Genomic DNA, 22,970 nt, shown 5'->3' with positions numbered 1-22,970 from the left:
GAGCCCTGACCACTTTTTCCATTCTTGCTGGAAAGTTTCCAGTGCTATTTATATGAAACCTCAGGCCCGACAATCAACAACCCCATTTGGCCTGTATAAAGTTTGATCCACCGTCCTAAAGTTCTCTTTCACTATCACACATGGCAGACGCACCGTGAAATCCCAACATGTACAAGGAGCCACAAGAGAAATCAATCCATATGACCTAACTAGCATTGTGTAGATACTACAGACATTTGGGCTAAAATAAGAGGAAGACTCTCTCAGGGCAGATTAGCTGAAGAGAAACAGAAGCAGTGGTTACTGACTTTTGGCTGGAATACTTATATATTTTAGAATGATAACATTATTATTGCTGGTGTTGTTATAAGACAGCCGATACAGCTACATGAACAAACCTTTACGTCATCTCCTTCATCAATTAGGCGGTCTCAGAGGAGGCCAGAAGTTTGGTTTTGTACCTGAACTTACCTGATTGGACTAGTTGTGAATGTTGTTTATAGGCTCAATGAAAAACTGCCAAACATGTACAAGGCAAGGCAAGTTTATTTGTATAGCACATTTCAACAACAAGGTAATTCAAAGTGCTTCACATAAAACCATTAAAAGCATCAAAACATAAGGCAAAAGAAAAGGAGATTTAAAAACAATTAAGAACATTCATTGAAACAATAAAAACAGTGTAATAAATAAAATACAGTAGTAAAATGCAGAAATGCAGGAAATTGATTAATATATTAATTGAATATGGTTCAATTAAAGGCAGCAGCAAACAGTACAAGTATAAATAATTATATGCAGTAAATTGTACCTGCATTTAAAATAAACTGACATTGCTTCACTCATTCATTCATGGAAGCCTTATTTGGAAGAGAAAGGTTTCCTTCCTTCTGTGGCAGAAATCCTCATAATCCGGCCAATCGATGCCTTTTCCCATTGGGCATCTATCATAACCACTGGGCTGTATCACTGCTGTATAGACCCTTTTTACAGATCAAAAACATTTGTGTGTATGTTGTCAACAGAATTGTTGTTGTGTCTCAGCCAGCCGGACGAGTTAGAATCTTGTTACCAGCATCTAAATGTCTGGTTGTTACATGTTCGCTTTGTCAGAACCGACTCAAGTTCTACAGAATTCAGTCAGGATCACAACCTTTTCAGCGCGACACGGTGTTTCAGTTCAAGCAGTGAGCGTGTTAACTGGTGACTCTTAGCCGAATGCGTCCGTGGTTGCTCGCAGTAACTTATACTTAACTTAATGGTTGGTAGATAATAAACATAGTCTTTGACGAGGACACCTACATGTTCTGTTGGTGTTTTCAACAGCTGTCGTCACACATTCTGCTGAGTCACCAGTTAACACGGTCACTAGTTAAACAGAAACACCGGTGCCTTCTATGGCTGCAAGCTATTACACATGTTGACTACCACTGTCCATTTTAAAAGTGAATAAAGTCCAACCTCTGAGTCTCTGTCCTGGTGTTTGATGTTTTCCACCAGATACATGTTGATACCTGCACACTAGCTAAATTCTGGAAAGGCTGTGTGTTTAGGTACAGTCACCATCTTTGCTGGTTAATGCTCTTATGTAGCTCGACAAGCTGTTTCACTCAGCCGTACTTCCATTGCTGAACTGTGTGTGCACACTTATATAAGTCATCGTTGTTTTCAAACTGGAAGAAGGGTCCAAGTGCACTGTATACATGTGTAGCCTGGACCAAGCAGCAGACAGACACGGTGAGCTCAGTGGAGCATTTAGCTAAATATGGAGATGAAATGTTGCTGTTGGTCTTAACTTCATTGGTCTAATGGCCGAACACACTTCTGTTTATTTGTGTCTGCTGGATGTGGAACATGTTCACCATATCAACCTTACTGATGTGGTTACAGATTGCCCTATGCGGGCAGAGCATCTAGTCGTGCAGCTTTAAGGATGGCCACCTTCATTTTGACTGCACATTGATGAATTAAATAAAGGATGCTAAAAATGACTACCAAGTAATATAGGTGGAAACTATTCGAACACACACATTATACAAAAATGATTATTTATTTATTATTTATTTTTGACCTGGGTTTCACTTAAGTTAGCGCGTGTGCGTGCATGGCCACGCGCACCGTCTCGCGCTCCCTCGCCGTGTCTCTCTCCCCCGACACTCCGCAGACGGACGCGTCCACGCAGGGCTCGTGCAGCAGTCGCCCGCCTTACTACTTCCAAAGCCGCATTCCAACATGACTTAAGAAGCGAAACCCGGCTCTTCCAGACAGCAGACGCTCGCAGCATCCCGGCGGCACCAATTTCCAACTTTTTTTCTGCCCACATTCCCCTGCTCCTCTAAAAGCACTCCGCTGCTCTGTTCGTCCTCCGTTCCCGGGAGATACAGCAGTTCCCCCGAGGGGGGAAAAGGAGGCTGCTCGTTTTTTGTTTACTTCGGCGATCCGCATGGATGAGGCAGCGGTAGAGGAGAGGTCTCTGCCGGGTATCCGACTCCGGAATCGGCCGACGAAAGTGATGCCGAACCTGAGGAAGGTCAAAGCGAGACGGAAGAAACGAAAGGAGTTGGTTTTAATCCAGATATGTTTGTTCTGCGGCTTGCTTCTGGTCGTGAAGGGGTTTTCCTACTTTGCGGAAAATTCAGGTGAGGATTTAGCCGCGTGTGCGGCTCCTGTGAATAGAAGGGCAGCTGCATACCTCCAGTAGTTTGCTTGTTTCTTTCATTTCTGTAGGCTACGTGTTTTTAACAGTTCTCCAGTTAGGCTAACGCTAACTGTCTTTATTTTCTTAACAACTACACAGCTTCCCACTGTGCTCGTGAAGAGACTTAAACGTTAGGCAGCTACATGATGAAAACCATCCTTCCTGTTTTCACTTCATGCCATTTATCACTCGTAATTTCCGGAAGCCTGCTTACAGCGTGCTACATTAACTCAACATCTAGGTGAACTGTATGCTTGTGGTTTCATTTGAAAATAAGGTGTAAAAGCCTGTTCTTATGGGGACTAAAGTTCTTCTCAAATCTTATGTTCCCAAGCATTAGCATATTAGCATAACCCAAAACAGTGTGTGTTCCATAGCATTTAAGATAAGATAAGATAGACTTTATTGTCCCAAAGGAAATTTGTCTTGGAAATATACACACAGTGTCTGCTGTTAAAACAATACAAATAACATATTGCATACATACCTTACATACACAGACTGTCGCCAGTCCACACACCCGGACACACAGTACCTACAGTACATGCAAAAGACCAGCCAACAAATACATTTCACACTGCCCGTTGTACAACGCACCAGTAGTGTATATTTAGGCTATGACATAAGAAGTTTATATTGTGTTAAAATATGTCACAACCATTGGCCCAGTTTGAAACGCTCCCATGGGTGACACAGCATCAAGGTGTCTGTACTGTCATGCAGGTACACCGCAGACTATCACTGAAGTTCATATATTCACTGTTCTGGGCTGAGGGATGCAGAGACTCCTGTATGTCCACACCTCTGAAATCAGGCCAGTTGGCCCCAGGGTATACTCCAGGGTCAACGCCAGGGTATATGCCAGTGTATATGCCAGGGTGTAAGCCAGGGTGTACACCTCTCCAGGTTACTGCACGTGTCTCTCTCTCAACTTCATTTCTAAGCTCTTCTGACATGATTAGTATTACCAAACAAATCCAAATGCAATCAGATGAAACCCCGATAAAGAGTAACTACTGCTGTACTTCCTAACAGCAGACATCTGTACCACTTGACTTAATGTCTGCATGATCCTCTCTTACTCTTTTTATCCGTCTTCGACTGTGCCCCCAAAACTCCCCTTGATTACTGAGTCAGCGTCAGCTAAATTGAGATGTATTTATCACTTTCTATGGACAGAAGGCCTGCATGAATATTCATACACTCATGATTTGTGCATCATCAGTGGGACTCGTTCTTTTTTTCTTCTTTCCTCCCCGCTGCGTATCCTGGTTACATGGAAATGCAACAGTGCTGCTCCCTGCATGTGCTCAACATCAGAGTTGAACAAGGGATGACTCTGTGGCACTTAATGCATTTCCCTTGTCCCTATTGTGTTCTAGTTAACTCTTAATCAGCTTGCCGGAATATCAATTAAAGTTGATTATTTATGATGCGCTTAATGAAGTTCTGCTAAATTGAGCTTGATGTTGTGGAGCTGGAAGCGGAGCACTCAACGCCTCCTCACAGTGGTGCATTAATCATCCCCACACTCCTCTCCTCTCAGTGTGCAAGATAGCGAAAGATAGAAAGAGGGAGGGAAGAGCAAAGCGCTGGCACACAAACCTCACTGCTGCTGTAGCTGCTGTGTGAGATGTAGTGAAGGTGAGGCCAGGTGAGAAGTTCAGCCATGCCCTGAGGACTATTGAATAACTGGGCTTTATAATTTTACCTGAATCCCTCGCTTAGGCCAGACTTGCGGTTGGCAGGGTGGAAAGGGCAGAGTGCTCCTGCTGGGCTCTCTGAAGTATGAAATGAATTCATTGGTGTTGCTGCTTTCTTGAAGAATGTGCAGATGTAGCCACAGTGGGAGCCCCACTTTGTGCACTGTTGCTCCACCCCCCAAGAGGATTTTGTTTTGGAAAATCATGAAATTCTTCTTCAATGTATGAATCGGGGGGGGGGGGGGGGGATACCAAACTGGAACATCTGTGGTGCACTCCTCCAGCCGTTCCCTATCCCACTATTACATAAAGAATCAAACTTTAATGTGACAGAGAAGACAACCCTGCACATTAAAAATTAAACAAATTGCTTGACATGCACTTTTGTACCTGCATCATCTCAGCAACACCAACATGTAACTGACGCATAGAAAGGACAAGGCCCCGTTCATGACAGGAAAAGTAATATGGTAAATGTGCTGGAGTACAATAGAACTGAAACAATTAATCAGTTGATCGAAAATGTACATGGTAATTTAATAATTGTTTCTCTCCCTTTTCAAGCAAAAATGCCAAACCTTCTCTGGTGTCATTCTGTCCAATCAAATGGGAAGATGATATCATTGCAAACTGAATATGTGTGGATTTTCTGAGGATTGCTGATGGGTTTTTTTCTTTTACATTTTCTCACCTGAAAAGAAAATAGTTAGCCGATTCATTGATAATGAACAGAATCACCACAGCCCTAAAATATACTGTACTTGTAATGATCTGTATCTTTTCTGAACAAGTTGTGTGTGGTATACACAGGAAGTGGACACTGACTGCTTGCTCAGATTCAGCTCTTCTTTCAGGCTCCTGTACACTGTGTGTGCAGAGCGGTGACAGGCCACAGCTGACGTGAGAGAAATCTCTAACGCTTGTAGAGCTGCGACCATTTGTCGATTAATTCATTACTCGATCAACACTAAACCAATTTGCTACTATTTTTATAATCAATTTATCCTTTTTGTCATTTTTCAACCACAAATGCCAAACATCCCTAATTTTCAGCTTCTCAAGTGTGCTGGTTTTCTTAGTCATGACAGTAGACTGAAAATCAAAGCAGAAATGGGGATTTTTCATTATTTGCTGACATTTTACAGACTTAATTTATTATTTGTTGCAGCTCTGTATGTCGTTCACATTGTGACTCTGGTGTACAAACCAACCCAATAAGTTTCAGTCATGAAATGAAGCAGGAGGGGCGAGCTAGCGGAAACATATTTACCTCAAACTCCATTTGCAAAATCCACATTTCATTTCATTTCCAGAGATACACACAAGTCTTTATGCTAGTGTCCAAGTCAAGTCTTTTAACAAGAGGTCAAGTCTCAAGTCTTTGAGCAAGAGTCCAAGTCAAGTCTTTAAGCTTAGAGGTCAAGTCTCAAGTCTAAGCTAGAGTCCTGGTCAAGTCTCAAGTTTTTAAGCTAGTCTAGGTCAAATCTTTGAACTAGAGTCCAACTCAATTCTTAAGTCTTTGAGCTAGAGTCCAAGTCAAGTCTCAAGTCTTTGAGCTAGAGTCCAAGTCAAGTCTAAAGTATGTAAAATATATATATATATATAATCGTCATCTAGATGTTGTAGCTGCACTGAAACGTCCTTGAATCTGTTTTGACTTTTCACTGTGACAAACATCCCCCAGGTTTTCATGTCTCCAGCCACAGCAGCGACCAGGAGAGATGGGGAGGGAGGAGGAGGCTACTGCAGGAAACGGACAACAGCAGCCTAGAGGACATGGAGAAGGAAGAATCTAAGAACTGTACTCCTCCAGGTAAGACAGACGAGATGAAAGAAAGAGGACACCCAAATGTTCTCCCCCTCCCTCCTTTCCTCCAGTACAAATCACCCCACATGTTCGGTCTTTCTCCCCTTTCTTGTCCCCCTATTTTCTCCCCCTGATATGGGGTAACCCAGATTGTGGAGTCAGATGATTTCCCATGAGCACAGGCTACAATAGGCTGCCTCAGCGGTTTTCTCATTCAGTCTCCGTCACGTTTTTTTTTTAGGATCCTGCAGATTGCACTCTCACTTCCTCCACCTAGCTGTCCCTCTCCGTCTCGCACCAACTCTGTTTTCATCCCTCCCATTCCCTTCCTCTTTTCGCTCATTGTGGCCACTACTCAGAAAAAAATCCCTGTTTCCATGGCGACCTTTTATCTTATCATCAACCAGCGACTTCTCTTTGAGGCACTCAAGGATAGCGTGTGAGGATGCTGAAGGCTTCTTGTTTGTAATGTTGAAATCACTCAGTCCAGATTAAAGGATTGACATAGAGCACTTGTAGGCGATTTTATTAAATGAAATAATACAAGTTAACGCTTTAAAGTTATATATAAGCATGTCTTGTCATTTGGTCTAGACTATTTCTCATTGGATTGGTCCTGAATCTCACCATCGCCCATATCTGGCTATTTTTATATGGAAGTAGGAGATGGAAGGACATTTGACATTCACTCCTGTTATAATTGCTGTGTACATGGTAGGGTGTAGACATGGCTTCACTGCAGATCACACTGACATTTGTCTTTTCTGCTTTGAGCGGGAGACGACTGACCTCCCCACACAGGGAGGGGGCGGTTCTCTTGTGAGCTCATTAAGGAAAATGGCTGTCGTCAATCTCCTTTCTCACCCTCCCAAGGTCGCTGCTGTCATCTATAGAGGGAGCGTAGGTCAAAGTTCAACTTATTCTCTTATCCTGCTTATTACACAGATTCTGCCCTTTCCTCGTGTCAGGCTAAATTTACAGCACATACCCTGGTGGCTTCCGCCCCGGCCACCCTCTGGAGGACTGCAAGTGTTTTTGCTAAAAGAGACGATTTTCTCACTCTGGTGATTTCTATGAGACACAAAAATGTAGCCTTGTGTGGAGTTATTGAGTCATTCTTTATTCCACTGTTTTAGTCCACTGGTGGACGTGTGAAAAGAAGGACATTGAAGCAGTACGCATGGGCTGTAAAGTGAAAGCAGGTGCGTTCTGTAGGTTATGTCGCAGCTGATGTGTTTTTCAATGTCAAAAAAATGTCTGTAAAATGTGAGCGAAACTTCTATATTTCCATCACATCCATCCAGAGCCCCAGGTTGAAGTGACTTGTTTTGTCCAACCAGCTGTCTAAAGAAGCCCAGTATCCTGAGGAATTACCTTCATCCAGTGCCAGTGCAGGAAGTAGTTTGCCCTTCATGTAGCGAGGCAGAAAGTAAGAGGTGTAACTTATCCAACATATCCCTGAATGCAGTTTGTGTCCCATCACAAACATCCTCATTTATTTTAACCATAGCCAAGATATTTCCTTAACCTTAAAGAAGAACAGATTTTAAACATCAAAGTCTGTTTCCAGGTTTTGGGACACTACTACTGCATGTATGTCTGTTAAATGTCCTCAAGTGATGTCGATTGAGCCAGCATCTGTTGGGTCTGAAGACTACAAGTTAGAGAAGTAGAAACATCTGGAGGTGTAGAGTTAGAAAGAAGTGATGTTACCAGACCTCTGTAGCTGCTGCTCATCTCTGCCTGAGCCGCCGCTACGAGCAGAACGCACCACAATCTCTGGCCAAAGTGTCGGTGGTCGAGGTGCATTGTGGATATTGTAGGCTCCAGGTTTTGACAGTGAAGAATCTTGCGTTGAATACTGAAGACGATATCTCTGGTTTCTGGTTCGATCCATCATGAGTCTCTGTGGAGGTCTCTTTTAACCATGTTTTAATGGCAACCACCAGTCACACATGAAACAAGCCATTATGTTTCCCTCCCTGGTTTTAATTGTGAGGGCCCCGCCACTTCTACGGACTTCTGACTCTTGTTCAGCTCTCCCCCCCCCCATCACTCTTTCAGTTCTCTGTCAAGGAGAAAAGAGGGGAAGCACATGCAGCGGTTGGTAATATTTACATCCTGGTAACTTTCTGTCAGTATTTCTCGGCCTCTGCCACCTTGAGGTCTGCAAATAGTTGAAAATATCAAAGAGAGTTCCTTGGCTGGAGAAGGGTGGTGAGTTCACATACTGTGTGTGTGTGTGTGTGTGTGTGTGTGTCTCAGTGTGAGCACGTGTAGTTGGGGAGGCGGTGAGAAACGGAGCCCTCTGTTCTTGACCTTCCCTTTCTCATGGAAAGCAGGAGTTGTTCATTCCATTGACTTTGCTGTCCAGATGCAATGCCTGAGGCCACGGCGCACTTTGACGCTCCACCTTTATGGTGGGAAATTTGCTTTTGAAGATTAATCATATGTTAGTTTTCATCTGCAGTAAATGCGCAGACACACACACACACACACACCCACGCACTCGATCATCCTCCTCCATCAAACACGCACCACCACAGTGCTGATGCATTCGTCTTCTGTCAGCCCTTCTCTGGAACACATCTGCAGACACAGGTGGTTAATGTAACCCCTGAGCAGCTGTGTGTACAGTGGCATTGGCTGCGTGTTCGACGGATAGCGGTCTGGGTACCCCGATCACCTGAGCCCTCTCTCCGGGGGTGTTTCCCCTGAGGCTATCCTCCTCCGTTATTAAAGATCCTCTCAGCTCGACGCCGACGCAACACTCCATTTTAGGAAAGGAGGCTGCTCTGACTTAATCAGGGCTTCCCTGTGAGAAATGTGTGTGTGTGTGTGTGTGTGTGTGTGTGCACATGCATGTGGCTGCAAGTTGAACCATTAGGAGGAGAGCCTTGATAAGAATAGTATTGATTAATGCGAGGGTGCTGGCCTGGTTTCTGCAGCCAGTAGGAGTGAGAGTATGTTCTCATGGTCAGCCTCCTGGCTCCTCCACAGGTCCCAAGTAAGTAAGCATCGCCATAATGCAGCTGATGAATCAATGGAATCAGAAACACAATCACGCCATAATACCTCCACGGGGTGACCGTGGCTCACTGGGTTAAGAGGGTTGTCTGGCAACCGGAAGGTCAACGGTTCGGTCCTCGACTGGGACGTGTCAAAGTGTACACTGAACCCCAGGCTCCCCGGGCGCCTGTCATTGGCAGCCCACCCATCCCTATATACAGGGATGGGTCAAATGCAGAGACAAATTTCCTCCTTGAAGGGATTAATATAGTATAATAAATAAAAATTAAATAAAAAAATTAATCAAATGCAAATTGACCCAGAATGATTTCCTCTGAGAAATCATTTCTGCCATATTACAATATTAGCTCTGAGTGGGCTGTTGTGCTGCTGCCTCCCAACACAATGACAGCAACTGTACAACGGTTGCAGATGGAGGCAAAGTTCCTTCATAACTGCATAACATTCCTTCTCACTGCACGTGCAGATTGCAAAGTCATGTTGTTGTCATGTTGTCCGTTCTCTGGGGAATGGGACGATCCATCACAGCAACTAGCTCAGTGACTACATCAGCTCCTGCTGCTTCACATTTATCCAACAGGACTTCTGTTTGTCTCCCTTTATTCCCTTTGCTCATTTGTTGTCCCATGTCTTCCCTCCTGTAGTTAGGAGGCCACGTTGTATCCGGCTGCAGAAGTGGCACGACGCACCTTTTAAAGATTCATCCTGTGACTGTGAGCATGTTGAAGCTGTTTCCTGAGTGCCACAGTTGTCCTCCTTTTACTGCTGCTGTCCAGAGAGCCTGGGAGGACGTAAAGGTAGAACCAAAGTATTGCAGCAGGCATTTCAGACCTTTAGAAGACTAATAGAGCGCTGGCTAGATACGAGGGGGAGAGAGATGCAACCAAGGTATATATATAGCCGTATCCTGTCAGATGTACATAGAATATGAAATCTTTTTAGGCCATGAAGGCTTTGATTATTATAGAGTTTGCGCAGCCCCACCACACCATTATACAATATATGAAGGAATCAGAATGCACGGAACACACTTTGCAACCTATTTCCTTTGTGTTTACTGCAACACAGTAACACTTGAGCTCAGGTCTGCTGTTTATTGAGAAGTGAGAAAGTCCATTTGTGTTGTTGCAGCAGTGGCACACAATTATAATCTATTACACACAATACCATAACATTGTACAATGATTTACAGTGTGTTATGTTGAAATATGCTACACTTTGCAGACAGTAAAAATATGAAGACTTTGGGGGGGAAAAGTGATGTCATCTTTCAAAAAGAAAAGAAAGAAGCAATTAAAATAACAGAAAGATGAACACACAGCACTGTGCCGAACAGAACAGATTCTCTGTCCACTAAGCTGGCCCCATGCTGAGGAAATGGGAACGTGGATACAATCTTATTCATTACTCATTTTCATTCATAACTGATCATCATATAATGCTGTGTAAGGGGCCTGCTGCTTCTTGGAGGCACTGTTTGCTCTAAACATGCATCTCTGTCCTTCCTACATGCTCCTCACTGATCTCAGTGCAGCACAGATGAACCACGAGCACTTCAGCCTCATACATGGATTCAATAGACGGAACTTAACCTGCAGCCTGTGTTGCCATGGTGATGTACACTGTTTCAAAGTGAGTCATCGGTGTTGTAGTGAAGGCCAGTGTGGGGCCCAAACTGAGCCCCACGTGAGTTTGGTCCCACCGACGGACTTTGCTGATGTGCTGGTGGATGTGACGCTGGATGGGATTCGTAGAGAAACATGGCCGACCAGAGAGCAAAGGCTTCCTGATGTCGCCATCTGTTACTAAGGAGACGTCACTAGACACTTTTCTTTCTTACTGAGTCAGTGGGGACTGTTCAAGTTACACATTCAATTCTATATTCTATATCTCTCTAGTCTTCTGAGCAGCCAAAGGGCTGTATACTACATTCACACTCATATGAACTCATATTCACAGTCTTCAGCCAGGAGTTGAGTATCTCCCTCAGAGACAGAGATTCATAGATCTATACTTGGATTACCCATCTTAATTATACTGTAATGGTTGAATGAGCATGCACTTAATCCATCTTAATGCACATAGTACCCATAATCACACAATGTTCATTGTCCACATCCATCAACAGTTTACTGTGACTGGCTTTCTGGTTCAAGCATGACGTCGGGTACTTATTGTAGTTGTGGGACCACGAGGTTTTGCTGTATAACAATGAACTAGCTTTGTTTGGGTTTTACCTCCAAACACAGAGGTCTGATCATCTCACTGCTTTTGTTGGAGGCAAAAGTACAAAAACAATGACTTTTGACTTAGAACTGCTTCAGTCCACTTTTGACTCGCAATCCGTGAGAGAGTTTCGATTTTTGTAGTTTTGTAATAGGGCTCCTGATTGTGTAACTCTGAGTTTGGTTAATTAAAGACCCTCGTAACAGCTGATCTGACTCCGTCTTTGTGCTGCCACTGTTTTCCTGTTACCGCTCTCTTCATACCGGTTCTATTCTCATGGGAGTGTCCATACCCAGTTCATGTGAGATTAAGTGATTTCAGTCGTATCGGTGAGACAGTGTTAGCAGAGGACCTCGTCACATTCCCTTCACTGCCCCACCAAGAAGACAAGCAGAGGATCAGTGTAGCAGAAGTAGTGAGCGGTGTGTCACACTCTAACCATGCACAAACTATTCCCTCCTCTTCCGCTGAAGGATGCACTCAAGATATGTGTGTATGCGTGCGCGTGCGAGCACATCTGTGTATGTGTATGTATTGTGCATAGTGTGCGCATGCTGCGCCGGGAAGGCAAAAAGCGGGAGTCCTCAAATGTCACATTACTCAACACGGTAACTACGCTCACGACATGCGATGTGTCAGCCCGCATCACCATCGCCCACTGAGCATGTGCAGAACAGGCCCCCAGCCCTCCACGTGCGCTCGGAATATGCACGAGATGTAGACGGGGTGAGTTCGTACAGATCCCCGAGGGTGGGAGATGCAACTTTAATCGCCTTTTTTTTGTTTGTTTTGCTGAGCGCCGTCCTCCTCCTGGCTGTTGTTAATGTCCTCAGTCTTTGCTCTTCGTTGTCCCAGCGCCATTAACTCATCCACAGCTTCACAGGACGGCTGTGACTTCAGCGTGAATTAAACCCCTTCATCATCTCTATCATCATCTTAGCATGACAACTCTCTTTGCTCTACCTTCCTCCCCAGTCAAGTCAATCTCCCAGAATGCTTAGCTTCCAGCTATTCGTAGGTCCTATGATATTTGTCCTTCAGCGAGCAGTGCCCAAGACTTTACCTGTTTTTCTACGTTAAAAGATGGAAGTGTTAAAGGAGCAGTACAATGTGTTCGTGATAAAGAGTTGAACCCAGACTCCCACCAGCACGCTGCTGCTCTCATGCAGACAGACTCATGGAGTCTGTTAGTTCTTAGTTATTTGGATTTTGGAGTGACACAATATGCTGGATGTTCATAGACGAGTTTGTCTGCCGTACAGCTGAGCAGCGTTCATCTCACAGCTTTAGGAAAGCCAGTATTATTCTAAATCAGGAGGAAAGTCAGAATTGTTTTTCAGGGCGATTGCGTTGTGCCTCAGTGAACTTTAACCACGTTAGAGCGTCTGTAGCTTCTGTACTGTGACATCTCTCACAATGAAACAGAGTTTTTGAGCGTTAAACAGTTACAAGAGGGATTTAAATCAAATCCTTCATATTTGATTGGACAGCAAACGTGGGCGGGCTTCAGCACTATATGGAGCTACAGAGGACCGCCGGCAAAACTTAGCTGGTTGTTTTGTGTCGTCCGGTGGACATTTATCTGCTGCACTGCCCGCGCTGCAGAGACGCAGAGCCGGCTGAAAGTCGGCAATGTTTCTCTGGAATGAATTAGACCTCAGCCACATGGTTTTGGAAATGGAAACAACATTTTTGTCCACTGATATCCAAACACACATCTCTCCCTGTCTCTTCATATTGCTCTGTTAGCTGCTACCATCCACAAACAGTTTTATATGACCACTGTGGCTCCAAAGCCTCATTTGATTGGATTATTCTTTCTAAACGCCCCTGAGTGCACCGTACCAGGAGATAACGACGCTCTAACTTCCGTTTCACTGGGACTCTAACTTCAACCCCCACCGTGTAAATACAGCCAAACATCATCCAGGAGATATTTTCTGTGTTTTTAATTGAGGGAAACACACAGTGACTACAGACACACACACACGGAAGAAAAACATTTCCCACTGCGCATAATTACCCAGAAGTGTAAGATGCATTCATGATGGGCTGGAAAGCTTCCAGTTGATGTTAGTATGGTGAGAGAGAGCAGAGGGAGATGTGTTGCAGAGCCTTTGTGCCTCACACCAGAGCGTGTTAGCAGGACTTCATTATTGGCATATTCAGTTATTCAGCCACAGACCTGCTAATAGAGTTTCACTGTTTAGAACTGTCCCCTTGTTTAATTCCATCAACTTATTGAGGGGTTCAGAGCATTTCTGTGACCGTCTGACACACACTGATTATTCTTTAGGACTGATTCTGGCTCAGTCCAACCTCTTATCATGATTTTATCATTATTAATAAAAATGATGGCCAAAACTACCAAATGAAGACAGAGTGTTGACGTGTCCTTGAGCAAGACACTGAGCCGCTCTGATGAGCAGGTTGCCACCGTGCACGACGTGTATATGAATGTCGGCATGTGCTGTAAAGCCTTCGAGTGCTCGGTAGACTAGAGAAGCACCGTATACATATACACAGTCCGTTTACATTTACATTAAAAACATGAAGTAGGAATGTTTTTAGCCCCTATTCAACTTATTCTTTGCCTGAACTAGGGCATTGTGTCATTTTATAACACAACGTCTGATCACTAAACAGCAAAGGGAAGACATGATTCACAGTTGAGGCTGTGTGAAGTTCATGTTGTGGTCGTAGAATGATGAGGCCTACACCGTTGGAATCTGTGGATTCTCAGCTTTTATGACATATCGTTTGTGTGGGTAGCATGAAGTAGCAAAATCGCTAGCACTGATATGCTTGCATGCACCGTTAGCGTGTTTTTGCTGCGTGCTCATTCAGTTGCTTGGTGTTGGAGTTACTTGGGTGTGCAGGAGGACATGTTTAACATATCCTTATATGGTGTTTGTTGTGTTTGTTGCATGATGCCCCCGGACTGCTCGGGTTTTAAGCTTTAAAATAACGTTTTGTGCACACACGGCTTTCTTGAGCAATAAGGAATTATTACCGACATGACCATTATTATTCAGAACTGACCTATTGTCTCCAAATAAAGCGGTTCAACTTCTTTATAATGTGGTCCCCCCCGTCAGAACACATTGTAGCAGTAAACTTAGTGAGGACAAAGTTATCCTGACCAATGCAAATAATGTCAGAAGGGTGAAAATAAGACACCAAGGTGAAATGCAGTGGAACTGTCCTTTAAGGCGATGGGGATGTTCACCGGCCAGTGTGATCTGAACCAGGAAGTCTAAACTGTCTTTCATTGATGGAGCCAAACTGTCTTTGTGGGGACTCACCTGCAGACCCAATAGTGTCAGATCATGGTGTGTTTGTACTGCTCTGTCTGTTTATCGCACACACACACACACACACACACACTGCAATCCAAATGAGGGACTGCCATCCAAATCTCCAAATGCATCATCATCTTACCCCCAATGCCAAATCCAGCCAGCGGTGCCTGTCCGTTTCCATGACAACAGCCTGAAAGTATTATGTCATCAGTGGGAAGTAGGGAAGAATTTTGCATTCATGCAAACACACACGCTTGCATTCTCTCACTGTGTGTGTGTTTTGCTCTTGTTTCAACAACACATGCACACACACACACTAAGTCCCCCCCCCCTTCTTCAGAGCTTACGAGGCCTTGCCTTGTGTTACCTAACACTCCCGGGCTCACCCCGAGGAGAGGTGACATCATCTGCAGTCATCTTAGTCCTTCAACCCGAGAACCAACACAGCCAGAAGAACCCCAAAGCAGCTCTGAGTCCCCTAGGACTATGAAAATAAACAAGCTGGTGCTGTCCCTGACTGTGTGGAGGGTTGAAGCCGGGACAGAAAGACTTGGAAATCTGCATAGCTCATAGTCAGCAAACCTGTGAAGTACGCAGCTTGCAACTTTCTCCAAATGTGGAGATTATGACTTTGTAAAGTCCAGAATTAATAACTGGAACGCCTCCTTGACAGACATGGAAAGTCACTTTCACAAAGCGTGTGTCCTAAAAAAAAGAGTGCTTACTTCAGTTAAACACCAGCAGGAGAAATGAAGGGATGGAATGATGGAGCAACTTTCTAACTCGACAGAGGCTCGCGGTACGGAGGCATACGGACAAGGAGAGCAACTTAAAAAAGCTAGTCCAACTAGCTGAGAAAAGACACACTCTGAAATAGGCATCACACGAGACAATCAATGAACAAATACAACAGTATCTGTGTCGGGAGTCTCTCACCACTCTCTTAACAAATATGAAAAGCAAGGCAAAACACTATGCGATTACTGTGAGGAAACTCTCGATTGTGCCAGCCATGAACAGCTGTCTCTGTCTGTACGATGGGTTTCATCCGACTATGATGTCCACAAGTCTTCATAGGAATGTATGCCTGTCCTAATACCCATGTAGAATCAGACATGAGCAATGACCAGGTGCTCCTCACAGCATCAGCATGCTCCGCTGATAGACCCATGAGTCGGATAACAAAGGTGGCCACAATTGCGGGCGTGCTGGCAGCACAGGGACGAGTCACCATCTTCTCCGGCTGTATTTGACGGTGCCCACGTAAAACGTAACAGCCTCGGTCAGTCGAAAACATTCATTCACTCAACAATGTCCGAGCGACGCCTCATTTATCTTCTCCTCCTCCACATCCACAAAGACTTGGCCTGGACCTCCAAAAAGTGCTCTGCAGCTGAGGGAAGACCACTGTTGAATACCTTTATTAGGCCTACTGTAACAGCTCAGCCAGCGTTGGTAATAGACCCCCCAGTTTGAGTGGCACTTTGAACCTTTACAAAGGCTACTTTATCTTTTCAATATAGTGTTGTAAATAATGTGATATTATATTATTATAATTTACTTTATTATATATGTTGCATACAATATTAAAGGCTATTTTACTATATATTATACTGAATATATTATTATATGTACATACCGTATTTTCCGCACTATAAGGCGCACTTAAAAGCCTTTCATTTTCTCAAAAAACGACAGTGCGCCTTGTAATCCGGAGCGCCTTATATATGGATCAATTGGTTAATTGGTTGATCCATACTGGTTGTACACGGCGCTCTGTCAAAATGTTTCAGTACGACTGGTAAACTACAAAGCCGCACCGCGGTAAACACCGGTACTGTGCTTACTCCTAGTCCAACACCACTTGTGTGTATAAAGACCCCAAAATGGCACCTTTCAAGAGACACGCTTACGACGCTATTCTATTCTATGCGCCTTATAATCCGGTGCGCCCTATATATAAAAACAGTTCTAACATAGGCCATTCATTGAAGGTGCGCCTTATAATCCGGTGCGCTTTATAGTGCGGAAAATACGGTATATTATTATAGGCTATGTTATAATACATTACTATACTAAAGGATTAGCCTAACCTTGAGGTTTCATGCGAGCACAGTTAGGAAATAAACAGAACTCTTTCTGTTTGTTGTGAAATACATTACCTGAATCGTTGTCTTTTTTCTCTTCACCTTCTGCTCTTAATGAGACACAACCAGGTGTCGTGCTGCTGCAACTTGATTTCTTAGTGAAATGACTATTTCTTAATTGGACGCTTACAGCAACAGGCAAAATCTATTCAGCTCCTGCAAGCAACGGACACGTTTTTGAAAGTTCACTTGAAGTGGTTCTCGGTCATGTGAAGTCTCTTAAGTGATTTGACCATGTGTGTGTGTGTGTGGTGTCTGTCTATAGATCTTTGCCGCTCCATTTCAGGACTATGGACAGCGGATGTTTTTTTTGCAGCCGATACTAATTGATGATCATTGATGATCCATATTAGCTGATACAGATCCCTTTGTTTGTTTATACACTGGTATACAAGGCTCCGGACAAATTATTTTTTTTTTGCCACCGTTCCAAAAATCATTTCAACTGCACTGAAGTCAGTAAACCATTAAAAAATTATAAACGTTATCCTTTTACTTTGTTGTAGTCATCTGTGTTTTATTTCCTTCATAAAAACACACAATTCAAATGATAAGCAAATAACATATTGTATTTTTATTGATGATATTATAAGCTGCTTAGAGCTAGTGTTATAGTTCATCTCTAATATCTATTTATGTTGTGAAAACATCGCCATCAAACAGAACAGTTTGTCACCAACACTACATTTTACGAGACTACATGTGAACACATCATGATAACGTTATAATTTACCTTCGCCCAATACTAATTTTCAATGAACAGAGCCTGAACGCATCATAATGTAACCGAACGGAAAATTCTTTGGTTGACCATTATCGGTGCTACCACGGTTACCAGCTCTCCTGTTGATTTGAATATGGATTGGTTGTTTAACAGTACAACATTATCAGAGATTGGCGACTTGAAAAACATAAATGCTGATGTCCTGATCGCATATTTGACTGAATATTGGCGGATAACGACTATCTATTTATTTTATTTAGCACTGTGATGGTTAATGTTAAACTGCGTAATTAATCAGCGGGTCACATGCGTGCTGAACCGTGAGGGGAGAGATCATGGATCGACAATGGTCAGTTATACATACACACACACACATATATAACATATGTGTTATATTCAGATATTACTTGTGATTATTTTGGATGTAAAACTAAAATATGCAGCAGTCAGCGTTTTCAGCCTTCTTGCTTCTCATGGCCAGAGATGAGCAAGGCAGAAGGACTGGGCAGACAGTGGTGAAGGGGGCTTCCTGCCTCTACATTATATATTTAAAAAGCAGAGATAGCAGGAAATCCCCGAAGACTCTCCAGCATTACTCCACCTTCTGACCCCGCATCTCTGTGATGATTATAAGTAGATGTGAAAGATGGAGGGAGTGAGGGCGCGCGAGGTAAAGATGACGAGAGGGTGTATCCACTGGGAATAGTACAGTAGATGAGTGAGGGAGAGCTCCAGGCCAACAGCTAGAACACCCACTGTATGCATGTACATTTCCCTCTCTATAAATACACCCACACACTCGTTCAGGGTGTGTGTACGTTATGAGACGACATGGGGATCTGTAACCTCACGACTAGCCAACTGACAGAACATTCATCAACAACTCTGACTGTTGGCTTGCGGTCTTTTACCACCTGCGTGACAAAACAGAAGTTTCTTTGGTTTGAACCCGGGAGCATTCATGGTCTCTCTGCAGTGAAGGTGGCTCTGCCTCCCCAGTCATAGCGATGGTGAGCACACATACAGTATGTGTTCAGACGGGGTCATTACTTTGGTGTCATGCTCCTGACCTGACTTGTGTGACCATCTCTTCTGCTTTGCTATGTTTACACACAGAAAAGTGTTCTGTGCTCGCGTGGGTCAACATCACCAAAATGTCAAGGAGGCTGTCTAACAAGGCGGGAAGAGAAGAAAAAGGGTTTTTCAGTTTCAGCGGCCACATTGGGTGTCTTCTACAATGACACAGTGGAAGGGATGTCACCAGACACGCAGTGTCCCTTATCAGAGAAAACAAGCAAGCAAACGTTCCTCCATCACATCGTTACAAACGAGACAACTGTAGAACGTTGAATACATTTTTTTTTACACTCTGAACTGGCTCTTTCATCCATTAGGGCCAATAAAACTTCAATCGGTAAATGATTTGATTCATGTGTGTGGGGAGCCAGCTGGAAGGTCTGTAATCACAAAAAATGCAGAAGCCTTCAGTGTATGGTCCCACTGAGTAACGAACACTGGAACCATTGGGACGCCATCTTGGAACACATTATCGGAGGCTGAGCATGATGCCGTTGTCAGTTCCAGCTCACTTATTGGACCTGTTGACAATGACATCTGTGATAAAGGCGAAGGTAACATGACTCAACTCTTTTGTTAGTGAGAAGAATGAAGTGTAGCAGTGAGATGAAAGATATTCACGTAGTCTAGCACACCGTGCTGCTGACAGACATTATGCAGACAAATATTAAACCAGTTTGAGAAGGATGAACAGGATGCAAAAGAGATTTTCACAGCATCTTATAAAACACGGCGGCTGTCGTGGTGAAGCCTCAAGGAAAAGCAAAGGTGGCGCAGAGCTCCAGCAGGACGAAAACAAGCCGAACAGAAGTCCTGCTCCATCTCCATTCAGAGCCCTCAGTGGCTTCCAATCTGCCTGGTAAATTAGACGGGCATGGGAAGGAGCAGGTAGGTGGGCGAGCAGGGCGGGTGGTCAGCTACCAACAGGAGAATGAAGCAGACTGAGGCAGAACGTGTCCCCCATCAAGCTGAAGCCTGATTGCTGATTGATACATTGGCTGTTACTGATTGTGCAGTGAAGAAGAGGAGGGAGAGAGGAAAACTCTCTGGCCATATGTGTGTGTGTGTACAGTACTACCGCCAGCAGGGGTAGTTGGGGCCAGAGCACCATCAGCAGCTGGTATGGGTTCATCCCAGTGACCTTTACTTAAAACTGCTAATTACCAGACCAACCACTTAGCTTTCTCTCTTTCTTCCTATTCCTTCCTTTCTTACTGCTGAGCTGTCAGTTCAGGTTCAGGTTTCACTCTGGAAGTTTCCCCCTCAGCCCTCCTCTCTTAACTGGCCCCCATCACACCACAATGGATCCCATCATACATCAAGGCACATGTGTACTTTTTTTCCCCCCAACCCCCAAACAGCATGCATGATGCACTGCATCAACCGTATCACGGTGATGACGGCCACTCCTCCAGGTTAAGGCTGGCGGTCTATAGTTTTTGCCCACCTCTCTGCCACTTAAACACACTGCGCCTCAAGGAGACTCTCACTGTGTTGCTATGGAGTTTGTGTTCAGACGGATACCGTGGAGCACACTTTACAGGCGCCCGGGCAGGAGTTCTGATATCGATGAAAGCAATCAAAGTGGACTTGATTGCCGTGCACTGTTTCTCTGCTCTGCAGACAAATTGTAAATTAACTTTGACAGACTTTGAAATCCTGAAAGGGCATTGTGATCTTCTATGTATCAGATTAATACCTACATTAGTCTGTGGCTCAGGGGGCAGAGCGGTTAGACATGTGGACAGTAGGAGATCGAAGTGCCCTTGAGCTTTACAGCAGCCCACTGGTCCTGATGCTGACGATGAGGATGGGTTAAGTGCAGAGGTCAGATTTCATCTTTGTACCTCTTTGTATATGACGATTGTAATAATGTTTTTACAGTGCTTGATGATAGTTTCCCATTCAGTAATGTTTTCAGGGTCAAAGCACAAAATGATGTTGGATGTTGGATGTATTTTATGCAAACCTTTTCAAACTCCTCCCAGAGGGTTTATTGGATTCCTGTCACATTGTGTTGGTACAACCCTCCGGCTAATGCAACGCTTAATTGTGAAGGAATAGTTGATACCTTGAATGATGATGTCATCGGTCATATGACAATATGCCATTTTAGGCTCTTTACAGGTATGGAACTTTTCAAACTCCTCGTAGAGATTCAACGGAAGTGTTTCAAATTTACAAGCCCATATTGAGTCATAGTCATAGCACCACCTACTGAGCACAGGAAGTCAACCTCATGTGGCAAAGATCATCACATAAGATGTACATGTTGTGACACATGATATACAGCGACATGATGAGAAATTAGTGTGTGTGTGTGTGTTCTCTAGCACCACATACTGGACACAGGAGGTGCTACAAAATTTGCGATGCATCATTTTCAGCGCCACGCACTCCACACATGAAATAACATGTGAAGTCGTGCACGCAGTGTCTCACGGTGGCAGGAATTAGCAGCTGCATCGCCGGCGTCCTGCCGGTGCCCCAGCAATTCTTATTCAAAGAAGACAGAAGCAGTATTACCGTCTCTGCTCTGTGAAGGCCTGAATCTGGATACTTGCGAGTGGTTATCAGCTCCAGTATGTGTGGAGTAGTTTGGACCTTTACATATACCTCCTGGCAGCTCAGAGAGGACAAGTCAGCATTGTCTTGTTGAACCTGAAAGCGCCCTCCCTATGCCTGGGTGTCTGGTATGAACATGTGTTTGAAGAGGATGAGTCACTCCTCAAATTCACAAGTGGCTAGTACTGTCGCCTCACAACAAGAGGGGCCCCGTGTCCGGGTTCTCCGACTTCTTCCCACAGTCCAAAGACATGCAGCTTATGTTGGTTGACTCTAAATTGTCGATGTGAGTGTGAGTATAAGTCACCAATGTCAGCTGGGATCAGCTCCAGTAGATCCAATAGATGTGCCCACCGCCATCTTCTGTCACCAGAGTGTCAGGTACACAGTGTGTGAGCTGCTCAACCCTCACTCAGGATTCAGCAGGCGACCATGAACGAGCAGCTTCCACGAGTGAACCGTGTGCAATAGAGTGTGCTCAGTCAACTGTCCCTACATGGTGGAAGGATTAAAGGAGAGTAAGAGTGTTGATGTATGTGTTCAAGTGTGTGGCCCCACTGGCGTTAATACAATCTCAGTCCAGCTCGTTTAAACTAGGAACCTCTGTGAAAAGCTGCATACATGTGTAACCCGGTCATACAGGAACCTCAGAGAACTGTGTGACTATGCCACTGCCTACTTCCTGCATTATTACTTGGCAGCCAATACAAAGGTGTGTGTGTGTGTGTGCGTGCCCAACTTTGAGTCTGTCTGTGAAGGAGGAATGGGCCCACCCAGTGTTTTATTTTTGTTCTCATTTCTGCTTCAGACAAGAAAAGGGCTGAAAAATGCCACGCACAAGCTTTGATGCTCATTACTGAGGAGTGTTTGTCCACATTAAGCCCTGATTGCTGTCACGAGAGCTGCTTGTTGTGTCTCTATGTTAAATACAGCAGACATTCAACACATCCAGCTGTGGCTGTGAGATGGCCGTCTGCTCCGCTGCTTCGGCCCCTCTGTGTTTTTTTACAGTCGTCTCTGCCTCGTGCTAGGCTGAAGAAGTTCTAGCAGTGGAACACAGTGCAGAGGAGGACTGCAGCTGCTCGAACACAGCGAAGGTGCTGGAGATGCAAATAGGTCGACGTAGTACAAAACGGGGGAGAGTGGGAGAGAACAGTGGGAGGGAAGTGAACTATTCTCTCTGCTCTCATTTTGCGAGGGAGGTTAGGCTGAAATAAGACCAAAGGTAGGTGGAATGATAAACTACTAACTTGGTTTATTCATTCCCTTCTGGGTCGCCTCCCTGTCTCCTGAGCGGGCCTCGGGGATGCAGAAGACATCTTGCTCTCTGTAAGATGAGTCAGACCTTGTGTTTCCTTGTCTCCTGTCACTCTGTGGCCATGCTCGGGGGGCACGGCTGGAGAGACAGCGTTGGTCAGTTGGTCCACAGTCGAGGAGGGAGTCAGGAAGTCATGGAGGGGGGGGGGGGGGGGGGGAGAATAAAATTTAAACCAAGCTCCGTCATTTCACGTCTTTCTCTCCATTTTCCCTCACACTCTCTCTGTGTGCCAACGTGTCCCTGAGTCTCACTCTCTGGATTCCCATGCAGAGAAGTGGAGTTTGCACCTCACACCACCCTCTCCATCTCTTACCCTGAATATCCCTCGCTCTATTTCTGCAGTGCTCTCTCTCACTTTGTCCTCACTTTGTCC

General features: G+C 44.5%; 1 protein-coding gene across 1 annotated transcript in view; it reads left to right on the top strand.

Moving 5' to 3' along the window:
* Positions 1-2,157: 2,157 nt before the first annotated feature.
* Positions 2,158-22,970, top strand: part of LOC142949411 (sodium/potassium/calcium exchanger 3-like) — a 41,355-nt gene continuing 20,542 nt past the window's right edge. The window contains exons 1-2 of the mRNA XM_076091038.1: positions 2,158-2,639; positions 6,086-6,214. Of these exons, the coding sequence (XP_075947153.1) occupies positions 2,444-2,639; positions 6,086-6,214 (325 nt within the window). The 5' untranslated portion in view covers positions 2,158-2,443. The remainder of the gene's footprint in view (positions 2,640-6,085; positions 6,215-22,970) is intronic.

This window comes from Anarhichas minor, unplaced genomic scaffold (assembly GCF_050575085.1).
Source record: "Anarhichas minor isolate MPS153535 unplaced genomic scaffold, ASM5057508v1 ptg000014l, whole genome shotgun sequence".
In the NCBI taxonomy this organism is placed as follows: Eukaryota; Metazoa; Chordata; class Actinopteri; order Perciformes; family Anarhichadidae; genus Anarhichas; species Anarhichas minor.
Note: the sequence above shows the minus strand (reverse complement) of the source record. Positions and strands in the feature narration are given on the sequence as shown.